Here is a 24,076-nt window from a genome sequence, read left to right as displayed (position 1 = left end):
CGGGCTTCATTTGAGAGGGGGTCAAGTGATTGACAGCCAATTGCAGAGCGCATGGGGCGTCACGTGGCCATTGTTTTTCTTCTGACCGACGTCGCACGTCATTCCGGGAGGCAGACAGGACGAATGACCGTGTGTGTGTGTGTGTGTGCTGTTTTAACTCTTGTGCTAACATTTATTGAAGAAGATATTAAAGGAGTCCAGGCTTTTCGTTGACGCGACGACTCCAGACGACTGGTACGGTTTGTTGTGTTTTGTGTGTGTGGCCGTCTGTGAATGCTGGCGAGTCAGCTAGCTGCGGAGCTAACAGCTACTGATAACCAGCAAAGAGGTTTAACATGTGAACAATGTTCAGGAGCTAGATTTAGGAGCGGCGTTAGTGTTATTATTGTTTTTGTCACGTGTCATTTTCATCATTCTTCATGTGTACGTCACTTTGTTTTGTCTGAGGGCAACTGGATCCAAGCTGCTTCTTCAGTGACTGACTTGACTGGTGGGGAGTCTACAACACAGCATGGCTCAATCACAATCAGAAATACTTTATTAATCCCAGCAGGGGAATTGTTTTTGTTAGTTCAGTGGTTCTTAACCTTGTTGGAGGTACCGAACCCCACCAGTTTCATATGCTCATTCACCGAACCCTTCTTTAGTAAAAAATAAAATATGATTTTTTTTACTGGTGCACAAAATGAACCGTGCATTAACATCCCCTTGTTCAAATAACAAAACCAACACAGTGCATGAACTCACAACAACTTACCTCAGTGTGACTTCTGCTGTTGCCTTTGAGAGACCAGTTCAGATATGTGTGGCTTCACCTTGGCAAGTGCCAGCCTCATGTCATTTCCACAGCAAAGTTTGTTCCTTTTCTTAGTTTTTATGTCCAGCATCCTCGAAAACGATTGCTCACAAAGATATGTTGTAACAAATGGTATAAAAAATTCCAGGGCTGAGGCTCCACCGAACCCCTGAGACCGACTCACCGAACCCCTAGGGTTCGATCGAACCCAGGTTAAGAACCACTGTGTTAGTTAGATAGTAAGTGTTACCAAGTAAACCAAACTTTAACTTTACGATATCGTATTTACACACTATATACACATGTATAAATAACAGTAAAATAAAAGCCAAGTAACAGTGAACTATGCAGTATGTAAATCTAAAACCTTATAAAGAATTTAGTCTTTGAGAGACTGTACAAAGAATACACTGATTGTTTTAAAGTGCAGTATGCATGTGTGGAAGGTTTCACTTAGGTATTGCACAAGCAAGTTCGATAGCTAGTCTGTTATTTTGAGGGAGGAGTTGTAGAGACTGATGCTCACAGGTAGGAAATACTTCTTGAGCAGTCTCTGACTGAAGGTGATCCTGAGTCTGTCCAGCACCTCATGGAGTGGGTGGGAGTCCTAGTCCAAGACAGCATCCTCCTTTCCGACACCACAGCGAGTCCATCTGTACCCCCACAACATCACTGGCCTTACAAACAAGTCTGTTAAACCTGTTGGCTTCGGCTACCATCAACACAGGAGGGCCAACTAATCAGGACTACACTCTGCAGTCTAGGCTTAAAGACAACGGACACTCCTTTTATGACAATGATCTTGGACAGGGAGGACAGGTGGTTCGAAAGTGAAGGAGGCTATCTATGTAAAAGTAGAGAAACCTTCACGGTTTGAAGGTAGCCGAAGCCAACAGGCTTAACAGGCTTGTTCGTAAGGCCAGTGATGTTATGGGGGTGCAGATGGACTTGCTGACTGTGGTGTCGGAAAGGAGGATGCTGTCTAAAGGTGCGGACTATCTTGGACTATGACTTCCACCCACTCCATGCTGGTACCAAGATGCTGCACAGTGAGACACAAGAAGTCTTTCTTACCCGTGAGCATCAGTCTCTACAACTCTTCCCTCACTAGCTATCGAACTTGCTTCGAAAGTACTTCTGAACTCAACAGAGGAGGAGGTCTCAGACACCACATATTATCCCCCACCTACAATGCTATCCTTTCACCCCTCCCCAGGAAACTGAACAGCACTACACACTTAGCCTCATGTGACTCTTGACACCAAACCTCACGTGACCATTAAACGACTCTGACAACAGTCGTCACATAACAATGAGCACTAACGAACCAAGTGGAACAATAGGCCGGATGTATAAGCTTTCCTAGTATAAACACACAAGACTTCCCCACCAGTCAGTCAGAACTGAAGAAGCTTCTTGAGATGAGAGACGAAATGTCTTCACGGATCTACAAACAGGCCAGTTGCCCCCAGACTTAACCTTTTTTTTGTTTTGAAGAAAGAACCTTCACATTGTCTTGTTTTCCATCACCAGGTTGTTGAAAAGGGAGAGCATAGATCTAAATATTGCTTTTGGATGGCACGAACCGATCTCAAAGAATGAGTCATAGATGTGCTCCAAATGCCTGGGTGAAAGTAAGCAGAGCGTCTCATTTGTGGCAAACGCATGCCCACAAGTCAGCGGCATCACTTCCCTTGTTTGATACCTCTCACTGCAGGGTTCATTCACAACAACCGTACTGCTACAAGGTTGGCTACCTCAGCTGGAGGCACATCCACCACCTGAGGATCACTGGGCGCAAGGGATGGCTCTTAAAAGCTAACCAGGTCAGACAAAAACTTGGTCTCCACACCAGCAGCCTGTATTTGAACACTTCAGCTTCGCGGTGGTCTGCTGGTCTGAGCCAACACATGTCGCGAGTCAGGAACACGTTGGACACAGTTTCTAAAGCTGTGAGCGGGACACATACAGAACTTCTCTCCAAAATCGCCAGACTCAAGCCCAATGCTTTGAAGGTTGGGGAAAAAGCTGAGGCTGGTATTGAGTCGACAGCAAAAGCTGAGGAGAGTGCAATCACGCCTGCCACTGCTTTCACTGATGCTGCTTCCCCTTCTACGTCTACTCCATCCAAACCCTCGTGCGAGTCACCTTCTTCCAGTCCTTCTATTCCCACGTCTGCTGCTACATATGACGCAAGTGCCACTACCTCTACTCATCCTCATGGTTCTTCCCAAGCGACCGTCATCGCCACTAATCTGCCTGTGCGTGAACCTAAGGACAAGAGGCTGAGACGTGTTGTTCCTGCTGTCAAAGCCACTTGTGCAAGGAAGCAGGAGGAACCTAAACCTTTACCGAGTGATACTGAGAGCAAGAGCACAGCCTCAAAGCAAACCACAGCACTTTTCCATCCCAGCACCTTTTCAGTCAGCCTGGATGAGACCTACAACTACCTGTCCCATCACATCAACTCATACTTTGGCAGCAGCACAAAGACTCAGGATAATAAAGTGGACAATGTTGACCACAGCCCTGCTCCCTCTCAGGGTCAGCAAACTACTGACCTCATGTCAGTGTCTGAAAACAAAGATTCTGCTGTAGCTGCTCCGGTTACGCCACCCTCCTCTAAGAAGGGTTTAGGACACTACCTGTCCTACTCGGCTCCCACTGTACAAGCCTTTGTGGGAAATTACATAGCTCCGCTGGTCCCCAAGTTTAGGACAGCAGAGTCCAAAAGTGCTGCAGTGGAGGAGAGGAAGTCTGAGGATGCACCAGTCAAACAAGTCGAGGCCGCCGTTAGTAAGGAGCAGAAGGCGGCCGAGGAGAAAGCCAAGAGACTTCTGCTTCAAAGGGAGAAGGTAGGTCTACAAGAAAAGAAGGTAAATTCAGCTTATTGGTCACATAATTATACAGATACAATCACAGTGAAATGCCTACAATGTGTAAAAGGATAATAATAATAATAGAAAACATAATAAAGATCGTAACTAAATGAAAAGTGTTCTTAATGGAACAAAATAATTAATAATTATAACGACAACAGAAATAAGGCTTTACTTAAGTCAAAGTAAATATCTTTATGTATTGATCTTCATACTGCTTATGTAAACATTTTGTCCTGGGTATGATCTGTGTCTGTGTTTGAGTGAAACGTGATTCCCTCGTCAGTTAGTTCTGAGTATCTGGTATGTTATGGCAGGGCGCATTCACCAGAGCTATTGCTACTCTATATGTCTAATGGTAGCGTTTGTGCTGACGTGCTGCCCGAGAGTTCTGGGAATCTCTTTTCAAAAATAACCCGCCTTGTGGACGCCACGGAAGGTGTGCAGTTTATATGCCAAGCCGGGCTCTGTTATCGTGGAGAGACATAAACACGACTGACATTTAGTTTGTTTTCAGACTAATAATAAAGATTGCATAACGTATGTCCTTTGGTTGATGATATACAGCAGTTTTATGTGATGTGCAGGTGGAGTATTGTGCTCCAGTTCTGTTCTTACATTTAATTAAAGGGGGCCAGATAAAAACTCTGCACCATCAGCGTACCAAACTGTAGTTAAAGGTACTGAAAATGTTTTTATGGCACTGATCTGTTTTAGTTATTTAACCAGTTTTACATTTGAACATGGGTATTGTTAGGATTTTATTGACACTGATATTGATTATCAATACAGATACTTAGCAATATTGTTTTTCATACTACTCATGGTAATTTGGTGTAAAAAAGACATGACCCGAAAAGATGTAAGAAGATTTAATTTGATTTAATAGTCTTTTTTTTAATTTTTTTATTTCAGAAATAAAAAGTTAAATTGTTTTATAAGCTATTTCCTTTTTTCCTTTCTGTAAAGTGTGCCCATATTTTTGGATATTTTGCCCTGTCAGATGTTCATGTAACATTACATAAATACAGATAGCAGCATTGTTTGTCCAGGAGCTTATAGGTATTCTGTTATCGACCAGTCGGGAACCGGACCTATATTAATATAACCCAAATAACTTACTTTACTACAGACGACTAATGCTTCATAGGTGGATCTCACTGTTTGCACTTTTTTTTTGGTTTCCTAGATCATTGCCAGGGTGAGTGTTGACAATCGAACCCGGGCTCTGGTACAGGGTCTCCACAGGGCATCTGATGTAAGAGTCTACATCAACAGGGTGGAGGACCTCAGCTACCATCTCCTGGAGTTTCCAGAGACAAGTGGTGTCGCAGTCAAGGTGGGAAATCTGTTTTTTTCTTGTTTTTACATGAATGGTAGCAGATTGAGCCTTTGTCAGTAGGGTTGTGTGATTTTAAAAAAAAATGTATTACTGATACTGAAAACCAATACTTATCTGCTTCTCATGGGCAATACCAATAAAATAATAATTTCACATTTTCTGTACTTTATAACCTGAGATGTATTGAGCAAAGATTTAATATTCCATAGCTCTGACCAAATCTAACTTACATCAAACTGTTAACACACAAAAAAACAGCTATAATTTCATTACTGTAATAATACATAACATAAATTTCCCGTTATTAACCAATAATTTATCGGCCCTGATATATAGATATATATATATATGTGCGTCTCTGTAGGTCAGGAAAGTGTTTCATGCTTCTGTGCACGTCAAAAGCAACAGCTCCTATGTTTGGCATGAGCTCATGGTGTGACGGCAGCGTTTACAGCTGCATGTTTTGCATGCATACATAATCGTGGTATATCTGGCATGATTTTCCTAAACAGCTGTAGCATGTAAATAATGTAGATAACAGCCTCCTGCTTGAGTTTGGGAGTTTTCCCATGCCAGGCAAAATGTCAGAACCTGCCAACTACATGCAGATTGCATACTGTTGCATTTATTTATGGCTCAGCCTTATCTGCAGTGGCGTCTAGAATGTATTCAGTGTTAACCTACTTCAAGGATGCTCAGCATATAGTTGTATATAGAACAATTTCTGATAGGTTTGCAAATGGAAATAGAAATAAAGGAGAGCACTATGATGATTGACTGACCCGAACCTGGTCCTCTTACTCCTCACAAGGCGGTGATTCTGTTGTTGGTTATCATGTTTCATGCACCTGTTATCCAAGTTTATAAAGGTGGAGTCCTCCTTAAAACACATTAATGCTGGAGTCATATCACTTTTCTTCCTCTTTCATTTGTTATGTCTTCACATTTCATTGAAAATGATCTCACCTTGTTGACTTCGCTGAGTCCATCCTGATTTAACTATGACCTGCAAAATGGCAAAACTTATCAATTTCCAGCCATTTTGAGCCAGACAGTGGGATCGACCTCTCGTTTCAGGGAGCATTGATTGTTGAAGAGCCGCATGCTGAAAGTAAAGAAGCAGATTCTGAGCAGTGCAGTGCGCCCTGTGGTGAAAACAAACACAGGGACGGAGGGTATCAGATGTATTATATTCAGCTCGTTGAAGGCTGCAGTAGCTCCAACAGCTTGTGCTCAAGACCCTGTCCTCACAATTATGGGCCCTACCTCCTGTCTGCCACATAATGCGAGAAAATTCAAGTCTGACCACATCATGGTGGACAGATCGTGTTTTTCATTTCCACAGTATGTTTATGTGTTCCACAGGAGAAGGTTATCCCTTGCCTACTGCGTCTGAAACAGGCCAGTGACCCAGGCTTGAGGGCGGCAGTGAGGGAAGCCCTCGCTCTGGTGGGCTACCATGCACCTGTTAAAGGCCGGGGAATACGCATCCTGTCCATAGATGGAGGAGGATTGAGGTACAAGTTTGGTTCTTTTTGTTATTGTGCGATGGAAGTCAATAATGTCAAGTCCATGCAGAGTAGAACTAAATGGCATTTACTGCAGCCAAGACTGTGTTTGAAAAGCGATTCACTGCGTCTGTTAGCGGGTCCAATCTGTCAAGTAAATGTATTCTTGTGCAACGTTCAGTTAAATGGCTAGGGATTTATTACCCATTTGTCTTTGTTATCCCAGCTGAAAATCAATCGGATTTTACTCTTTGTGGCCAATTTGTGTGCTGTAGCTGTCATCTTATTCATTTACGGTTCTTTGTGTATGCGTGTCCGTCTGTTTTTGTGCTTTCAGGGGACTTCTCGCACTTCAGACGTTACAGAAGCTGGAGGCCCTGACTGGCAAACCCATTTACAAACTGTTTGATCATATTTGCGGCGTCAGCACAGGTACTTTGTCCTCCTGCCCTGCTTCACTATGCATGTGCATGTGTCTAGATTATAAGAGCATAGAGTTACATTTCTGGCGGGACTCGCTGTACTGATCACACACTGACCCATTTGTTGCTCTACTTGTTTTGACCTCAATTTCACCAGCAACACGACTGTAATCAAATCCTGCAGCTTTGTACTAAAGTTATGCCACTGTGAAGCTGTTTCAAAATGTCAGAACTATTGAAAAGATTATTTAGATTATTTAGTTTTCATAAAATATTATAGATTTATTTGGTTTCAGAAATTGTCAGTGGGTAGATTCATGCTGTTTCCCTGTATACAAAATCACCACAAGAGGGGGTTGTGGACCATCCTCAAACCGTCTTCTCCATCTGTCACTTTGTTAGTTTCATTTCACAGCAGATTGAAAAACTGCATTTTATTTGCTGAGCAAACTGGCCTTTAATCACTACCAGGAGCTTCTGTCTGTTCCCAGTCCCTGTCAGGTCTCTTAATTTAATTTCCACCAGGTGGAGGTACTTCATTTTCACACTTAGTGTATGTTGTCAAAGCGTAATGTAATCTGCCTGCTTGATCGATTGATGTCTACACATATATAAAAAAACAACAACATCTGGGCCACATCTGGCTAGTTTGATTGCTGGCATTATTCAGGTACAATCCTTTGCTGCCCTCACATTAGCCTCACATCAATGTCACACTAACAGAACAACGAGCGGCACATTACCTGTTTGCTCATTTATTACCAAGATCGTTGCACTGTCAAAGGAGCGACTGCAGCTCTTGTACTTGTTTATACTTGTACCTGTCTACAAAAACATTCTTTTGTATGGCAGCACTTCTCAGTCACTTTCTCCCTTTGAATGCCTTTTTTCCCCCTCAGGTGCTGTCCTGGGATTCATGCTGGGCGTGTTCCAAATCCCTCTGAGCGAGTGCGATGATCTTTACCGGAAGCTGGGGTCGGATGTTTTCAAGCAGAACGTCATCGTTGGCACCGTGAAAATGGGCTGGAACCACGCTTTCTATGACAGCGAAGCCTGGGAGAACATCCTCAGGTCAGTTATTTTGTCAGCGATGGATGATGGTGGTTGCGACTAGTTAATGTGGAGCCATGTTTAAATGCCATGGAAATGAATGAACATCATGCCTCTTTGGTTTCTTCAAAGTGTGTTAATGTTAACGTTGTGATACAGCAACTGTTGGATAACCATAAAAGCAGACGTAATGTTCATTGTAATGGATAACTGAAGCAGATCTTAAGTGTCACACAATATGGAAAGTTAATTATTAGAACTTCATTAATAGCATTTAGATTAACTGCACACAGACTGCTGTAATAGCCTAAAAATGTAAAATTGTCCTTTTTAAAAAATAATTATGCAGATCACGGAATGATTTTAAGTCCCATTAACTGATCTGCAGGAGGATTTTGTGAAGCCTGCAGAAAGAAATCTGTTACAGCTCATACTACTATCCAGAAATCACTAATCCAGAAAATAACCTCAGCCTGTCTCCCCCTCCTCAGAGAGAAAATGGGCTCTCACCTTCTGGTCGAGACTTCAAGAAACCCTGAATGCCCCAAGGTGAGCTTTAGCACATGGTCTGATTCAGTCTGCCCTCTTGTTCTGTTCTGGCACTGACCAATGAGTCATTCCCTTCATCTTGTTTACTGGGGAATTACAAAGCAAGCTCCTTTCTCTAACTAAGTCCCACATACCTCTGCATAACAAGTAGAAGGAAAATACACTCTAAAGCCCTGTAAGACGGTGTGGATAAAGAAGTATATAGGATTTCATATGTCATCAGACTCCTGTGAGACTCACAGAACAGAGATGATATTGTCGGAATTGTCTGTCCGGATCTCACGCCTGTATTTTGCATCTGTTTGCTTGTAAAATGCTGCCTCGTGCTAAAAAAAGAGAAAAAGTCGTAAGTTGTATGTCGTTTCCCTCGCCTGTAGGTGGCAGCAGTGAGCACCATAGTGAACCGGGGCACTCCTCTGAAGGCCTACGTGTTCAGGAACTACAACCTGCTGCCCGGGGCGCGCTCTCACTACCTGGGGGGCTGCCAACACCAGCTCTGGCAGGCCATCCGTGCCACGTCAGCAGCACCCGGCTATTTCCAGGAGTTCACCTTGGGAAATGATCTCCATCAGGTCAGCCTCAGTCACAGCATGATGAACTTGATGAGTAGATCAGAAATGTATCTGTGAAGCGTCATTGTGAAATATGCCGCCGTGACAGAGAAGGGAAAGCGATGGCACTCATCAACGTAGCTCGGCCAGTACGTGTCTGTGGGCTGTCCTTATGATTATTTGACTATTATTTATACACTACACTGTGAAGACAAACTGAAATCTATTTTATTTAATCCCTGAACTACCCTTTTGTGCATATTTAGGTGTTCTTGGGCTACTCTTAAGCCTCAAAGATAAGGCATTTTTTTGGCTTTTTGACATTTTTAAAAAATATCGGCAAAGACGTGGATTGTTGGTGGACTGGATGGCGCCTGGGTGCTCTGTATTGGCACTTACCTGTTAGTCATGTTATGCATAACTTCAAGCCTTAATATCATCTGAGCAGGCTAGTTTAAAAAAAAAAGAAAGAACCCCCACTCACAGTTGTCATGAACGGGGAAATTATCTATAGAGAGCAAAACTGTTGTTTGTACCAGGCTGTAAACATGTTTATATCTGCTGTGAAGTTGGATATTTTAACATGGGCGCTTATGGGGATTGACTCACTTCTGCAGCCAGTCTCAAGCAGGCACTCGAGGATGACACTTGCCCTTGAACCATCTCACCTATCAAACAGTGTTTCCACCTGAGTAAAGTGCAATTAATATGACTTAGTCAGCTTAAGAAAATGAGTTTGACTAGCGTGTTGTATTGATATAAATATATATTGTTCTATTAGAAAACAATAATATTCACTCCAAACTGTCTGTCCATGTGCACAAAGAAGTCCTCAGTTTACCTCACACTACTAACCTTGAATATTGTGATATTTACTGCTCAGCCTTCCTGTAAAGGTCTTGTTTGTTTGTATCCGTGCCCTCTTTCACACCCTACTTCACATCCACACCATCGCAGGTGAGAACCAGAAGGAAAAGCTCCTGATGTGTGCTTTCTACTGCCAAAAGGGCACATGTGAGTTAGTTATGTGAAGTTATTAATCCAAAAACAAAACACCAAACACTGAACTGTGAGACTTGCGTGCACTTTACATAAGATTTCTTTGTTGATGTTAGAGAGTTTGAAGGATTTTGAGAATCCTATTGAGAAAAATTCCTCAGCACAGCAAGCGAGAGGCAGGAACTGCATTTCCGTGCTGTCAGTGTTCATTTCCAGTCACTTACATTTTGACAGGAGGAGAGAGGGGTAGAGTTGCAGTGAGACACACTTAAATCCATCTCCACTAAACAGGTATGCATTAGTCATCAATAACGTAACAAACCATCAGCCCACTCCACAGTTTTACTGATCAATACGTATAGCGACTCTGTTTGCAGTCATCTTTTCGGTAAGGGCTTAGTCAGGGAAGAGATTTAGTTTCAAAACAGAAGTCACAAAGTGCTTCAAAGAAAAGCAAAAAGTCATTATGCTCCACTTGTGTCTGAACATTTAGCTGATGTAGGCCGTGTTTGACCTGTCACATCCAGATGTCAACATCTCCTTGGACTGACATTCAAACACAGATGCCGCCTTGAGACTGCCGAACTCCACATAGACACGGCTCACGTGAATGAGCATGTGTTTGCTTCAAAGGCGATATATCCCAAGCCTTCACACTCCTACTCTCTTAATTGGAGGCTGTGTTAGTTGTGTAGGTGAATGGGGAAGTTCAGGGGGGAGAGAATGAAAGAGACTGGTTGATGAAACTCCACCTGTGCTGGGAGATTTCCCCAGCTTTCCGTCTAGCAGGTCTCACTCTACTCTGAGATGCATAAATTAGTGAGTCGGGGGCTGCCTTCATCACACACACAGATGTGTGATTGCTACATCTGCTTCGTTAGAACGAAGAGACAGACGATCTAATTGTGGAAGTGCTTCTCCAAACTCTTATTACTTGCCAACAGGAAACCTCATACTGTAAGGAGGAGAGACACCATCAGTAGCTTGATACATTTAACACAACTGATGTGACACCGGTTCTTTATTTTCATTTTATTTCTGTCAAAAGGAACATCCAAATGAAAAACTAAAGTCAACAAGAAAAAGAGAGCTGCTGTCCTGCTCGTGTTTTTCTCAGACTAATAAGTCTTTAGAGAATATTTTTTGGAGGATTTCACCTTGACTGACAATTCCTGTGTGATTTGAGCTTTTGCTCGTTTGTTCCTTCTTTACTCTTCATTTTTTATTATTTTTAACCTGTGTTCACCATGACTGAAGATATTCCATTTAAATTTGTTTTGCTTTTCCAGATAATTTACATCTTGACATTAATATTGGGCTACAAACTTGCACATATTGTAAACAGTTTAGTTTCTGGTTTATAGTAAAGGACACGTGTGTAGGATTTAGTGGCATCTAGCAGTCTAGCGGCTGATTGCAACCCCCTCGTTCCATGTGAGGTGTGTGATGTCTGTAGATATAAAGGCAAAACAACTCTTATTTTCAGGTGATTATACACAAATGGAAACATAGTTATCATTATTATATTTGATTTCTGCCATATTCTGTAAATAGAGAATATTTACTATACTAATGTTTATATTTAATAATTCTTTTTTTGTACACTGGAGCTTTAATCCAAATGTTTTTTACGATAAAAGGTGAAAGGAGGTAGGATAGGGCATCTTATCTGTGCATCTGGTAACAATATTTCAGTTTAAGTCCTGAGTTTTTACAACCTCTGTTACTTTAACAACTGAAAAACACATTCAAAGCTTACAGAAGCATCCATTGTGTCTTTATTAGCAAATTTATTATACATAAATACATTTATTATTACATAGCCATGAAACTAATTTGACTGTGGACAGTTTTCAGTGATAAAACTGTTTTAAAACTAATTTAAACCAACATAAAAAAAACTTTTATTTTAACATAATTGGACAGTGTACAACATTTATAATTCGTTTCCTGCTCGTCTTCAAAATGCCACCCAGCCTGATGAGTTTATTTGCTGGCTACTCGAGCCACTGAAACCAGTCATGAGCATAACATGCTGTCTGTGTGATGTCAGGATTCCCTAGAGAGAGAGTCATCTTGCTCTTTTCCACAAACGCCCACAGAGTTTTCCACTTAATTCAGGCCCAAACAATCATCCTTTGTTCGGTGAGTGCAGGAGAGTTACCCTGCCATGTGCTGAACGAATGCCGGAATTCTTCAGCAGAGTTTCGAGAAAGTTGTGATTGTTTCGTTGACGTTTCTGTGATTGTACAGGCTAGAATGAAGAAATCTGACGGAGCCAGATTCAGACTGGCAACGTAGAGGAAATTGTAACTTGGAGCAAGACCTTTTGAAGCAGAGCAGCCATGGTTTTTATCAAAGCGTCACACTTGCTTAGCATAGCCATGGAGGGGATGCTTTAGTGCGGGGGAGCAAGGGGGGGATAAAAAATAGCGGGGATGTGAGGAGGGAGGTTCCACATTAAAGCTCTCTCAGTTATCTCTGCGCTAAAGAACACAGAGGCAGAAGACTTCAGACGTTTCACAATGGATGCCAGGGCATGCGTGGAATGGCGAGGAAGGCCTGTTTTTCTTTTTTCTTTTCCCCGCCTAGTTGCCATGGTGTCTCCTGAGGCGATGGGGAGGAATGGGAGCATTTTTTTGTGCCCACCTCTGCCAACATTTGATGGGAGGCATCAATGGGCTACCACCCCCAGTGAGAGCTCTTGAGAACCCCAACGTGGCACAACGCGCGGCAGAAAGACTGAGATGGAGTAGGTCACGTCAGCACTGACGTACTTTTCGACACTAATGAGTGACAGGGGGAATGAGTCAGAAGTCATGAAAAGTACCTCAGACTTTCTGAAAGAAGGGGAAGAAGCATATGGTCTCACATAATTAAGTGCCATTTCAAAAGTGCAGTTCAAAACATCCTAACCTTTCGAATCACCTTTTTCTCTTCCCCTTCTTTTCATCGTAAAGGCCAGCGGAGGTGAAGTTATCGGTCATAAATTATGTGCTCAGCACTGCAGTGCTTCTCTGACGAGGTAGAGAGGAGAGAGAGTGGAGAGGTAGTGGATTCAGGGAGGATGTAGAGTATAAATCTGAGCTTTTAGCGACTTCCTCGTCTTAGCCTTCTCCTCCTGCGTTTAAGCCCTGAGCGTTTGGCCTTGAGGTTGTCAGAGGATGGAGCTCAGACTTGTGAGTCGCTGCTGCAGACAGCTTCCTCCTCCCAGATTCAGGATCTCTTTGTCCCTTGAGTATAAATGAGCACAAATGGATTCTCTCATTGTCACTTTCCTTTTACCGTTTCCAACACTGAACGCCCTTTTTGTTTTTTTTATATACATATGCACTGGCACTTGATTGCACTGGCACACTTGTTTGGGGATTAGGTCAGCTAACTGATTATGTTGACTGACTGCTGTGTGAAAGCTTTTACGCGTCTTCCTCTGTCTCTAACTCCCCTGCCTTCTTGCGGTCCTGCAGCCACACTTAGCTGGCTTCTAGCTGCAGTGGCGCCAGATTTCTTGAAATAAATCACAGCCTTAAACCTTGCATTATAATATGTTGATATGCAAGTGTGTGTGCGTGTGCTCGGTTGTCTCTCGTGTGTGAAGCAGGGAAATTAGCTTTAAATTGCCAAGTAGATGACTTATTATGAGAGACAGAAAAAATCTTATTTCTAAATTGTCAAATATGTACATAAAGCCCCCAAGGAGTTCAGACTGAGTAAATATGAGCAAGCTGGTTCTGCGCCTATTTATATCACTGCAGGAATTGTCTGAGTTTAATTTGAATGGCTACAGCCGACAGGGATGATTCATTGTTTCAATACTGGGTGCACATGTGTGGTCATGTAGACACCGAATGTGTGGGAAAAGGTAACCGCGCACGGTAGATCTCAATTTATTTGCCTGCCCGGGGCAAAGTTGGCACTTTCACAGATGGGTCCCTCCACTATTGACAGCCTGGGAAGATGAGTTGAACCTCAATGTGACCTTCGGGGCCTGTAAAGTGGAAAATGGCAAAGAGGAGGACTGGTCGGCGTAATCACATAATATGGCATGAAGACCTCTGACTTGACCTGGCCGCCACTTAAGACTGGCACTGTTGTCATTCTCCCCCTTCACATTCTGACAGTGGTAGCCTTTATGTGGATTGGCCATTGCCGTTTAGACACTTAATTCTACTCAATAAGAAGATTTATTTTTATGATCGCATCGACGATGACTGAGAGGTTTGTGTGCAGACAGCGTGGATTGATGCTGAAGATTTTATTACACAAGAGAGATAGGTTTTGTTTTTTTATATAACAGCCTAATTATCTGCTTTATCGATTGAATGACCATCTCTGGAAAACAGTCTGCTTATTGTGACAGGCATAATCAGATGTCCACGGCTTATGTAATGCTTCCCTAATTAATCATTTGAGAGAAGGGAGCCTCAATGGCAGGGCTTCCATAATAAATCACAACTGAGCTCAGTGCCGCTTAGTCCAGCGCTGTCAAAGAAACTAAAGAAGAAATTGTAATGACTACAGCTGCTCATTGGGACTATGATGGGAATGCTACACCACCCACATGTATGTCAAAAGCTCACCTCATTTAGATTTAGGCGAGCGCTCCGTCCTCTACTGCGCTGTGGCCCCACACAAGAGCGCATTGAAGCTTACCCATGGGTTAGAAAGACAAATACAGAGGCTGAATGAAGAGGATGAAGTTTGCTGTGCCGGCTAATGGGAGCTGACATACACTGGGCCGTGAAATGACTTTTACTGATCCTGACGATAGCACCTCTTTCCTATTCAAATCAGCTCTGCTCCTAAACTACCACAATGATGATAAGCTCCCAAACGTTAATGACAACGGAGCAATACAAGGGACATATAAATCATGCATGTCTTCATTTTCTTTTGTTTTGGTTTGCATTAATAACGGCTCATATCATCTGAATAGAGTTTTATTTCAGAATCGACTGTAAGAATGGTTTCTTTTTAAAGACATATTTCAGTTTAATCTAAAGTAGTGAAACATGTTCCCATAGGTGTAGGAGGCCTAATTAGTTAAAAACATGCTTCATTCAAGCTGCAGGAAAATGAAGCTGATTTGTGAACCAGCCATTAGACCCCGAAGGGCAAAGGCAAGGCCAGCGGAGCCGTGATCCTCTGGAGTGTTAATAAACAGGCTCTACCAGAATCAAGGAGCGCTGTTCAAGGAAAGCATTAATTCTTTCAGGAAGGCAAATTCAAACTTGTCAATTTTAGCTTTCGTTCTGACTAAACAAACTAAAGTAAAACTGCATCGGATGGTCATGACTGACAGGGTTCACCCTCTGAGGACATTAATTAGTTGACACATGGCACGTTGCTTTCACAGTGCGATTGAGTCATTGTAAGTCTGAGCAGCATTATGGCTCTAACACGCAGCATGGCGCAAGGCAAAGGTCACTTCCATTTATAAGGATTTAGATAGACAGCTTGAGTTTGGCCATTTTGCATGCAAAGCTCGTTTGCAGTTTGTACTAAGTAGATCATTGTTTCTAACTTAACGCTTTATACAAATACGCCCAGGCCTCAAGAAACCCTTATGTGACAATGTGGTAGTGAGCCCAGTATGGATATCTTACTGAAAAGTGGATTTAAAGAGCCCCAACACTAAAGCTTCAGCATCTGCCAAACTGTTCTCACTGAAGGTTTAACCTGGCACCATCTTTCCTCAAGGAAGCCTGTTTTTTCATGACAGTTGTGGCAGGAGATGATGGATGTAAAGTTCTCTTCTGAATTATTGATTCTTCGAAAAGTTCTGAGCGCCACACACAAAGAAAAACCTTCCAGTCTTCCAGTGGCACCACATAGATTCTCCACTGCCAGAAAACAGACTTTCCTTAAAGGCCTCGAGTATGTTCACGAGCTCCAAATTGCCCAAGCAGGTGCAACGAAACGGAGACAAGTTATAGCATTCAAGTCCCATTTCACAAGAGCATTGTGCAGTTCTTCTAATGTTACATGCCTTGGCTTTGCGTGCAAGGCCGGCCACTGTGCTCGTGAAACTTGCCCCCAGCTATGAGCACAAAGAACCCATGACTGGACCCAGACTGTTGCCATAATTGCCACTGAGTTCAGAAAATGGAGCCCCTCGCAGTGGTGTGAGCGATAAGAAAACTGCTTAGCTGTTGTGTTTCCAGCTGGGTTCGTCTGGTGCTTGCGACAGTCCCTCTAAGTCTCCATTAGGAGCAACTCCAATCCAGGCATTTCTCCCTTTTCTGTGATTCATTTCTTGGTCTGCCAGATACCCTGCTGGTGCATAATGACGTGCTTTGGACAAACGGCAGCCTCAGCAGTTCCTCCGTGCTTTGTGGCACAGTGAAACGCTCTTTGTGTGACTTCCATCTCAGCCTGTGAGATCGGTGCTCTCTGAGGCTCCGGCTCTCACAGGGATGGCTCTTAATAAACACCTATAAGGTTTTTAAATGATTCATACAATTCATTATCATAACAGATTACTTCTTTGGTGTCGTAGAAAGTGTGACTCAGAGGGACTGGAGACATTTGCTCTTTTAATTATTCACATTTCTTCATTTTTAGCCACACTATCAGGCTCAAGGGATCAAGGGATGTCAATATCAGTCTGTGGGTCCACCACATTGGTCTAGAGTAACATCTATACATTCATGGTCCGCAAATGATGAACTCGTTTGCCATCAAGAGGTTGACATCTTCTGTCAACTATTGGATGGATTTGCATTAAATTTGGTCCAAAGATTCATGGTCCCCAAGGATGACCATTAATGATGCTCTGTGGTGCCCTTACTTTTCATCTAGTGCCACAAGCAGGTCAAGGTTTTCATTTATTTAGGGACATATCTCAGCGTCAGGTTTTAGTATGTCCAATGTTAACAGTTATCTTTATTATCGGTTAATATGTTATTATTTTCTCGATCACTCAATGTGTCATTTGTCTGTGAAATATCAGGAAATAGTGAAACAAATGTCTCCATTGTTCTGTCTGACAAACCAGTCCAAAACCCAAAGGTATTGATGACACTTGAGAATCTATAATCTGATGACTTTGGTCAGAGCTTGTCTGACTATGATCTTATGCTGATTCCAGGCGTCTACTTTGCAGAATTTTCTGCCATTTCAGTGCCACTCAAAGTTTTCTTACAGAACCATTACATTAAAAGCCACAACAAGTAATGTGAAGCTTCTGTTATCATGGGAGCTATTACTTGTTGCAGTGCCCCCAGTCTAACCACAATTGCCAACTCCCTTTGCAATTCTTTGGATTGATGATACAATTTCTCAGTCCAGCTCCCTGGATAATAAGCAGACCCTTTTCCATGGTACAGAATTGTCGTTAGACGACGACACTGTTGAAGTGTGCATAAAAGATGGGTGGTTCCCTCCCCTCTGGTCCCCAAGGTTCAATGCATCTGAATACATGTGACATATGCTGCCAGAAACACGTACCCACATTATTATATGCATTGACTCTAAGCAAGCATGAGCCTTCGATCAAACATGCACACAGTCATATAAACATGCACTCTTCCCCCTAGTGTGTCCCTAGACACTTGGGGTCCTGCGGCTCCCACCCCCCAGCCTGGCCTCTTTAATGAGGACTGGCCCCTGTGCGTTTGATCCTGCTGCCAGCCCTCAGCCCCGCGGCCCCTCAGCCTCATGCCTATTCAACAGTCCCCACAGCCTCTCCAGTTACTCCCCCATTGCCTTGGGTAGACTATGGATCCAAAGCAAATGCACTCCTGGGCAGTTGTTCAATATCAAAGGCAGTTTGACTGAAACTGTGGGGAGGAGGAAAATGAAAAGAAATGCCGCATGTAGACTAACACGCAGCTCTGTAACTGCACATTGATCTCTTCTTTTTTGTTTCGTCAGATGTTCTTCAAAAAAAAAATTCATCTATTGACTGTTAAAATCCATGAAAGATTTTGAAGTTTCAAATGCCAGTTAATTGGTTTCGCTGACTGTGGTCTTGGCATGAAACAACATTCATAGGCTTTAAATTGAGTCTCTAACATGGCACCTCTTCTGTTTTTTTTACACAGGATGGAGGTCTGCTGATTAACAACCCCACAGCACTGGCTATCCATGAGTGTAAGTGTTTGTGGCCTAACACGCCCTTGGAGTGTGTGGTCTCACTCGGTACGGGCCGCTTTGAAACGCACGGCAAGAACAGCAGCACCTACACGAGCCTCAAAGCCAAACTCAACAATGTCATCAGCAGTGCCACAGACACTGAGGGTAAGTGACAAGTGACAATTTGTCAGACTATACATCTATACCCGTATTCAACCTATTTGAATCTTTATTCTTTATCATTATAGTATTACATAATCAATCATTTTAAAGAAGCTCACGGCTGGTAAACCTGAAATGACAAATGACTAACCTAATGTAACTTAAAGAGATAAGCTGCAGAATGTCTTAGCATGGGAAACTCACCTTGAAGATATCCTCAGACTGGAGTTGTGGATTTTGCATTATGGGAAGTGTTGGATCCATCCATTTTTGAAGAATCACCTATACTAGAAAAAAGTGTTGGATCCATCCATTTTTGAAGAATCACCTATACTAGAAAATCAGGATAATGCATCCTCTGCTGCTGTAATTTTGACCATTTTTTATAATTAGTCTTTATAATTTGGCTTCCTCCCACAGACCAAAGACTTAATAGGTTAATTGGTGACTCTAAGTGGCCTGTAGTGCCCTGCGATGAACTAGCGACTAGCGCCCAAAGTCAGCTGGGATAGGCCTGGGATACCCTGATGAGGATAAATGGTTACAGATAATGGATGGTTGGATTATTTGTCTCAGGCCAGGTGGTCAGGACCACACCGGGCATGACGCTGTTTTGGTCCGTTGTACAAAACCCAAAAGTGTTTTGCCCACCAGACTTTGTTAACTTACTCATATTTTATCATTTTTGTTTGGTTCATGTGCTTCTATCAGTTTGTGTGGTTTATTTTGAAAATCAGCTGGATTCCTTATGCTATTTGTGTGTCTGACTTCCGGCCAGCTCGATCTGCTCTGTGCGGAGAACCGCTTCTTCTGAAACGCTCCCCAGCACCTCTGGTGGGGTTACAAACCTGTGAAATTTAGCTGTTCCCAGTCCCCCAACTTTATGGTAAAACTGCAATACTAAATTAAATACTAAATATCTGGAGTGGTCCGGAGTTATAAACACTGCTGCAAAAATTTCATACGCTTTATTTGATTTGATTAAATACAAAACAGTCTGGCACTTAAACATTTTTATATGGGAGCTTTCAAAGCAACACAGGGCCACTGGCACAGTGTCAAACATGATGATAAATCTGTCAGAGAAAGCAGTCCCAAAAATCATGACATCACATGCCAGATGCCAAAGAGGAACACTGCCAGACAGTATATGGATGGAAATAAATAGATGCTATTCAACCTCATTTATTTTGTCTAAATGAATACAAACTAAAATGTACAAACAATAAATGAAACTGTCTGGTTTTTTTTTTCATTTCTGAGAGAAGGAACTAGGTTTTGATGTCGCCGGCGTACAAATTGCTGCACTGCAGGCCGACTTTGTTCCGGATACGTCCCATTGTGGTCCTCTGTAGTTGAAACCTCTTGTGTTTCCTTATCACCTCTGGACATGGGCACTCTCTCTGCTGTGCCTAAATTTGGTTCGGTCCCCTCCCTGTTGCTGCCCCTGCTGTTGTGGTGCAGCGTCTGACCTAGATGCTTCTCTGCACTTGTTTCTCCTGTATTTGGGATTAAGCTCTTCCACCAGCTCTCCAGCAGGCTTTGTTATTTAGAAACAGGAGATTAGCATGAGTGTTTATCACAGATTTCCCCTGTCCCATCATTCACAAAGCTCCGTCTTTGTCTCAGGTGTATCGGTAGAGTTTCGATTTGTTGTTGTGGACAGATAAGGCTGAACTAATGGGGTTTTTTTAGACGCAAACGGAGCTCTTGATGTGCTCGTTCACTCGCTCATGTTTAGCAAGCAATTACTCAGGTTTTCCATAATGTAGAGCTGCAGTTTAAACCTGCATTTTAATGTCACTACCTACAGGCGAGGGAAATAACAGCTGACATAAATTCACCTCTTATGTAGTGACTCTGTAGTTTCCAGTGTGCAGCATTGGCTCAGTCCACAGGGACTTGGCTGGAGAACCAGAGGGTGGCCAGGTACCTCAGACTGCTAGAAGCACACACTATATATGGCAGCCACACTAATGCAAGCCCTCTGTGAGTGCACGTGTATTTCGGGAAATGCATAATGATTTTATGATGACTAACAACAGAGTAATTGAATTTCACATGGCGGGATTAATAAAATAAACAGCCAGTGAAATCCTGCTTTAGCTTCTGTACTGTGCAGCAGCCGGTCATGTAAATAAAGCAAATAAATATGAAATGATACAGATTTTTTAGTCTGAAACTGATTTGAAATCTGCCTGACCCTGGATTTGTGATCCAATCACACATCTGCTGGGATGCACAAACCTCTCCTAAATTCTCTGTGGCTGTTTTGTTTAGTGTCGTTATCCAAACTCTGTTTCACATGGTTATGAATTTTTTTACCTCTAACCTATTTGATTAAATATCAGAATGCTGAGAGCATCCTGTAGACGAGGACGTAATAAAAGCTGGCCTGTAGTCGTCCACGGCAGTCATCTTAGTAAACCCATAAATCTATCATGAACCGAAGCACAGATTCATGCTGCATACTCAGTTATGGGTTCACTGCAGGAGTTTAATGTACAATAGTTTTTTCCCCCCCTGAAGTTTAATTATTCTGGAGTGGTGTATGATAATTAAGTTTTTGGTTCCTGGCAGTGCTGTTTCAAGATAAAAGAAGTTAGCACTGGGAAGCCAGCTAGTAAAGACTCAGATCTGATTTTGTACAAGTGCAGACAATTAATGAGACTGTTTGATTCTTTTTTTTAATAACAACCCAATGGTCACATGGTAGTTATTTAATAATTGTTATAATTTTAATATAAAAACAGTTAGGACCAAACACTGATATATCTGGAGCTGCACTCTGATAGAGGAGCAGGAACAAACTGTCTGCGACTAAATGTTGGGAAAAGAGTGAATTATAATAGGTTGGAAAAACATATTTTATCTCTCAAAATAACCACGTTATCTGTTCTCCTCTCATGAAGTTTGCGGTTGCACTTATATTACTTTTGCTCTCCGGTGTATAACTTTTGAGAATGTGATAATGTAAAGCGGTACATTCACTGCTTATAAAAAATACAATAAATAATAAAAGTGAATAAAACCGTGGGAATAACCTTTTGAGATGAATTACTCCTTGTAGAGTTTCACCTCAGAGGCAGCTTAGTTTTAATAGAATCCATGTCTGGAGTCACTTCACTGCTGTGGGAACACAAACTGAAGCAAACGCCGTCACCTTTCTGGATCCTTTAGGCATATTTACTCAGTTATTGCTACCCGCTTGCCTGTTTATAGTCATTTGTGTTTTGTTGATTTTTAAGCCTCTCAGATGTCGCGTTTCAAAACAACCATGACGGACAAGCCAGACATTTCCACTCTTTTACCTCGTACTCTCAGCACGCTGTCACAGCGCCGACGGAAAGTTTCAACTTTGCACGCCCTACTCGCTCTTAACACAACATTTGAATGTTTGTACAAATTGGTACAATTAGAAAGTTAATTGTGTGTTTATGATTTCGGTCTGCGCTGCATGTAAAATGTCATGTTTGTTCAACTCTCCTCTTGTCTCCAGAGGTTCACGCCATGCTCGACGCCTTCCTCCCTCCCAACACTTATTTCCGCTTCAACCCGTACTTGAGCGAAGACATCTCCATGGACGATAACCGGCTGGAGAAGCTCAACTTGCTGCAGGCTCAGGGCATCCGTTATTTGGAGAGGAACGAGGAGAAGCTGAAGAAGGTCACTCGCATCCTCAACCGAGAGAAAAGCTCTCTCCAGAGGATGGCTGAGTGGGCCAGGCTCAGGGTTGACACGTATAACGGTCTGTCCTTTCGGTCCTAGAAGCTCTAGAAATCCAACTCAAGCCTTCTTTACCTCACATGGAAACTCTTCCCATAATCTAAATCGCCTAGAATATGCCATGTTACCATGCTTAGTGTGTCATAGTTTTTGACTTCTTGACCTGTGGCTCTGAAGAACATTGTGTAAACACACACACAACTTGCCAAACACTACCTTCGTCCTCACTCATGCTTCACACATCGGGTTGCTATTGTGGCTGGCAGCACTCGACTTTATTAGGAAAATATGTAAAATCGTCACTTTGGTCATTTCAATAGGGATTTGTGATCAGCTGTGCTAGCAAATAAATCTCGCAAACATGAAGGAATAGTTCAGCTTTTAGTGGAATACATTAATTTGCTTTCTTGCTGTAAGTTCGTCAGTTACCGCTCGCAGCCAGTTAGTTTAGCATAACAATAGGAAATGGGGAAAGCTAACATGGCTCTGTCCAACGCTTCGAAATCTGCCTACTTGGCCAGTTTCCATGTCTTTGTGCTAAGCTGCTGGCTCCAGCTACATTTTCAGCACATGAGAGGGGAGGCAAGAAAAGCAAATGAACATATTTTCTAAAATGTCCAACTATTCCTTTAAAAAACAGAATACTGTAACGTCGTACAGTAGCCAGAGTCACCAAGTGAGCACTTTCCAGCCATTTGCTTCAATTTTGAAAGATTTATTACGACAACCAGTATATCCTCGTAAACATGTTTGTACTTTCACAGAAAAACGTGTAGGTGGGCTGTACTGTATGTACTATAGAAATGCAGTCCTTGAGCTAAGCTGTCAGCCTGTAGCTCTGTACAATAGCAATGTAAAGACATTTTAAAAAAGGAAAAATCATTTTTTTTGATTTATCGGTCTAATCAAGGTCAATTTGAGCACCTAATGAAAGCGTGTTTCTCAGCTGTGGTGACTAAACTTTGCACATTTAACAATGCAGCTACTGGTCACCTGTGTAATTTTATACTGATTATAGTGACGCCTGGTCCTAGAGAGTCCATCTCAAGCATTACAGTATTGCATATGATGTAAACGCATGTTATATTTAAGATGTAACACAAAAAGAAGAAGAAACTAGAAAATATCTAGTAAAAAAATATACTGCAGTGTAAGCTTTAGCACAATATTTCTTCCTAAAATACCTATGATTGTTAATGATGCTTGAATATATAAAAATGGAGCCTTGCTGTCCTAACTTTTATTCTTTCTTTTAGCCTCAGAATATTTTAAGTTCTCTTGTTTCAAACGCTTTTATCATTGTGTGCTTGATTGTTTGCTTTTATGGATCCCCCACAGGCGACGCACGTTTTCGTCTTCACTGTGCCGGCTTCTTTCCCTTTTGATGCCTCTTCTCAAAAGCCTTTTTCACCCTCTCTATCTGGAAGCGCTTCGCTTCAGTCCCCGCTCTGCCGCACTGTAACATTTGTTAGAATCTTGCAGCTGCTGGTTCAAAACAGATTGCTGCTTATTGATTTGTCATTGCTGAAAATCATTTTAACGACGTGCACAGCTTTAAAAAATTGCACTGCAGACATTTATTTCCAACAATGTGTTGGTCACTCCCAGACCTGAGGAGGTAAAATTAACACGGATTAATGTAATTCCACTGTTCTCCTGTTGTTCCCGTGTAATGACTGTTCTAAGAGTGCATGTAATAAAAAACCCATCACCGAACATTGCTGCTTGTTGCCTCCTAATTATATGAAGATTAGGTGATTGTGATTCGAGTAAAGCTGCTGTGGATCATCTTCAGAAGTGGGGACGTGCAGATATTAAGTCTGTAACTCGTACTCACAACTGCTTAATTATTCCAACAGAGATCTGGACTGATACACACCATCAGCTTCTTGGTTTAATTTCAAATGTGCTTGGTTTGATTAGCAACAAACTCTAATCTATAAACCCACGACTGCTGTCACATCTACAACTGCCAGTGGATATTTTCCTTCTAACTCAAACGCATGTTGCTATTTC

General features: G+C 42.3%; 1 protein-coding gene across 3 annotated transcripts; it reads left to right on the top strand.

The window, feature by feature from the left end:
* LOC104925416 (calcium-independent phospholipase A2-gamma) lies at positions 1–23,776 on the top strand. 3 transcript variants are annotated; one of them, XM_019272683.2, is made up of 11 exons: positions 1–234; positions 2,330–2,430; positions 2,514–3,651; positions 4,865–5,014; positions 6,383–6,534; positions 6,863–6,957; positions 7,847–8,018; positions 8,489–8,546; positions 8,924–9,118; positions 18,142–18,337; positions 21,834–23,776. In XM_019272683.2, the coding sequence occupies exons 3-11, from the start codon at positions 2,707–2,709 to the stop codon at positions 22,100–22,102; spliced, it is 2,232 nt and encodes a 743-aa protein (XP_019128228.2). In that variant the 5' UTR covers positions 1–234; positions 2,330–2,430; positions 2,514–2,706; the 3' UTR covers positions 22,103–23,776. The 3 variants fall into 3 exon arrangements, with proteins under 3 accessions (XP_019128228.2, XP_019128227.2, XP_010737334.3); XM_019272682.2 differs by lacking the exon at positions 2,330–2,430; XM_010739032.3 differs by having other exon boundaries at positions 2,330–3,651.
* The last annotated feature ends 300 nt before the right edge of the window (positions 23,777–24,076 follow it).

This window comes from Larimichthys crocea, chromosome XXI, assembly GCF_000972845.2.
Source record: "Larimichthys crocea isolate SSNF chromosome XXI, L_crocea_2.0, whole genome shotgun sequence".
Classification (NCBI taxonomy): Eukaryota; Metazoa; Chordata; class Actinopteri; family Sciaenidae; genus Larimichthys; species Larimichthys crocea.
The sequence above is the reverse complement of the archived record's forward strand: the minus strand, read 5'-3'. Positions and strand labels throughout refer to the sequence as shown.

Excerpts from the sequence above, each read along its gene's own strand:
- LOC104925416 (XM_010739032.3), top strand. The coding sequence starts at position 2,395 with ATGAGTCATAGATGTGCTCCAAATGCCTGGGTGAAAGTAAGCAGAGCG. Across the intron at positions 5,015-6,382 it reads CAAGTGGTGTCGCAGTCAAG|GAGAAGGTTATCCCTTGCCT; the intron begins GTGGGAAATCTG and ends TGTGTTCCACAG. Across the intron at positions 8,019-8,488 it reads GCCTGGGAGAACATCCTCAG|AGAGAAAATGGGCTCTCACC; the intron begins GTCAGTTATTTT and ends CCCCCTCCTCAG.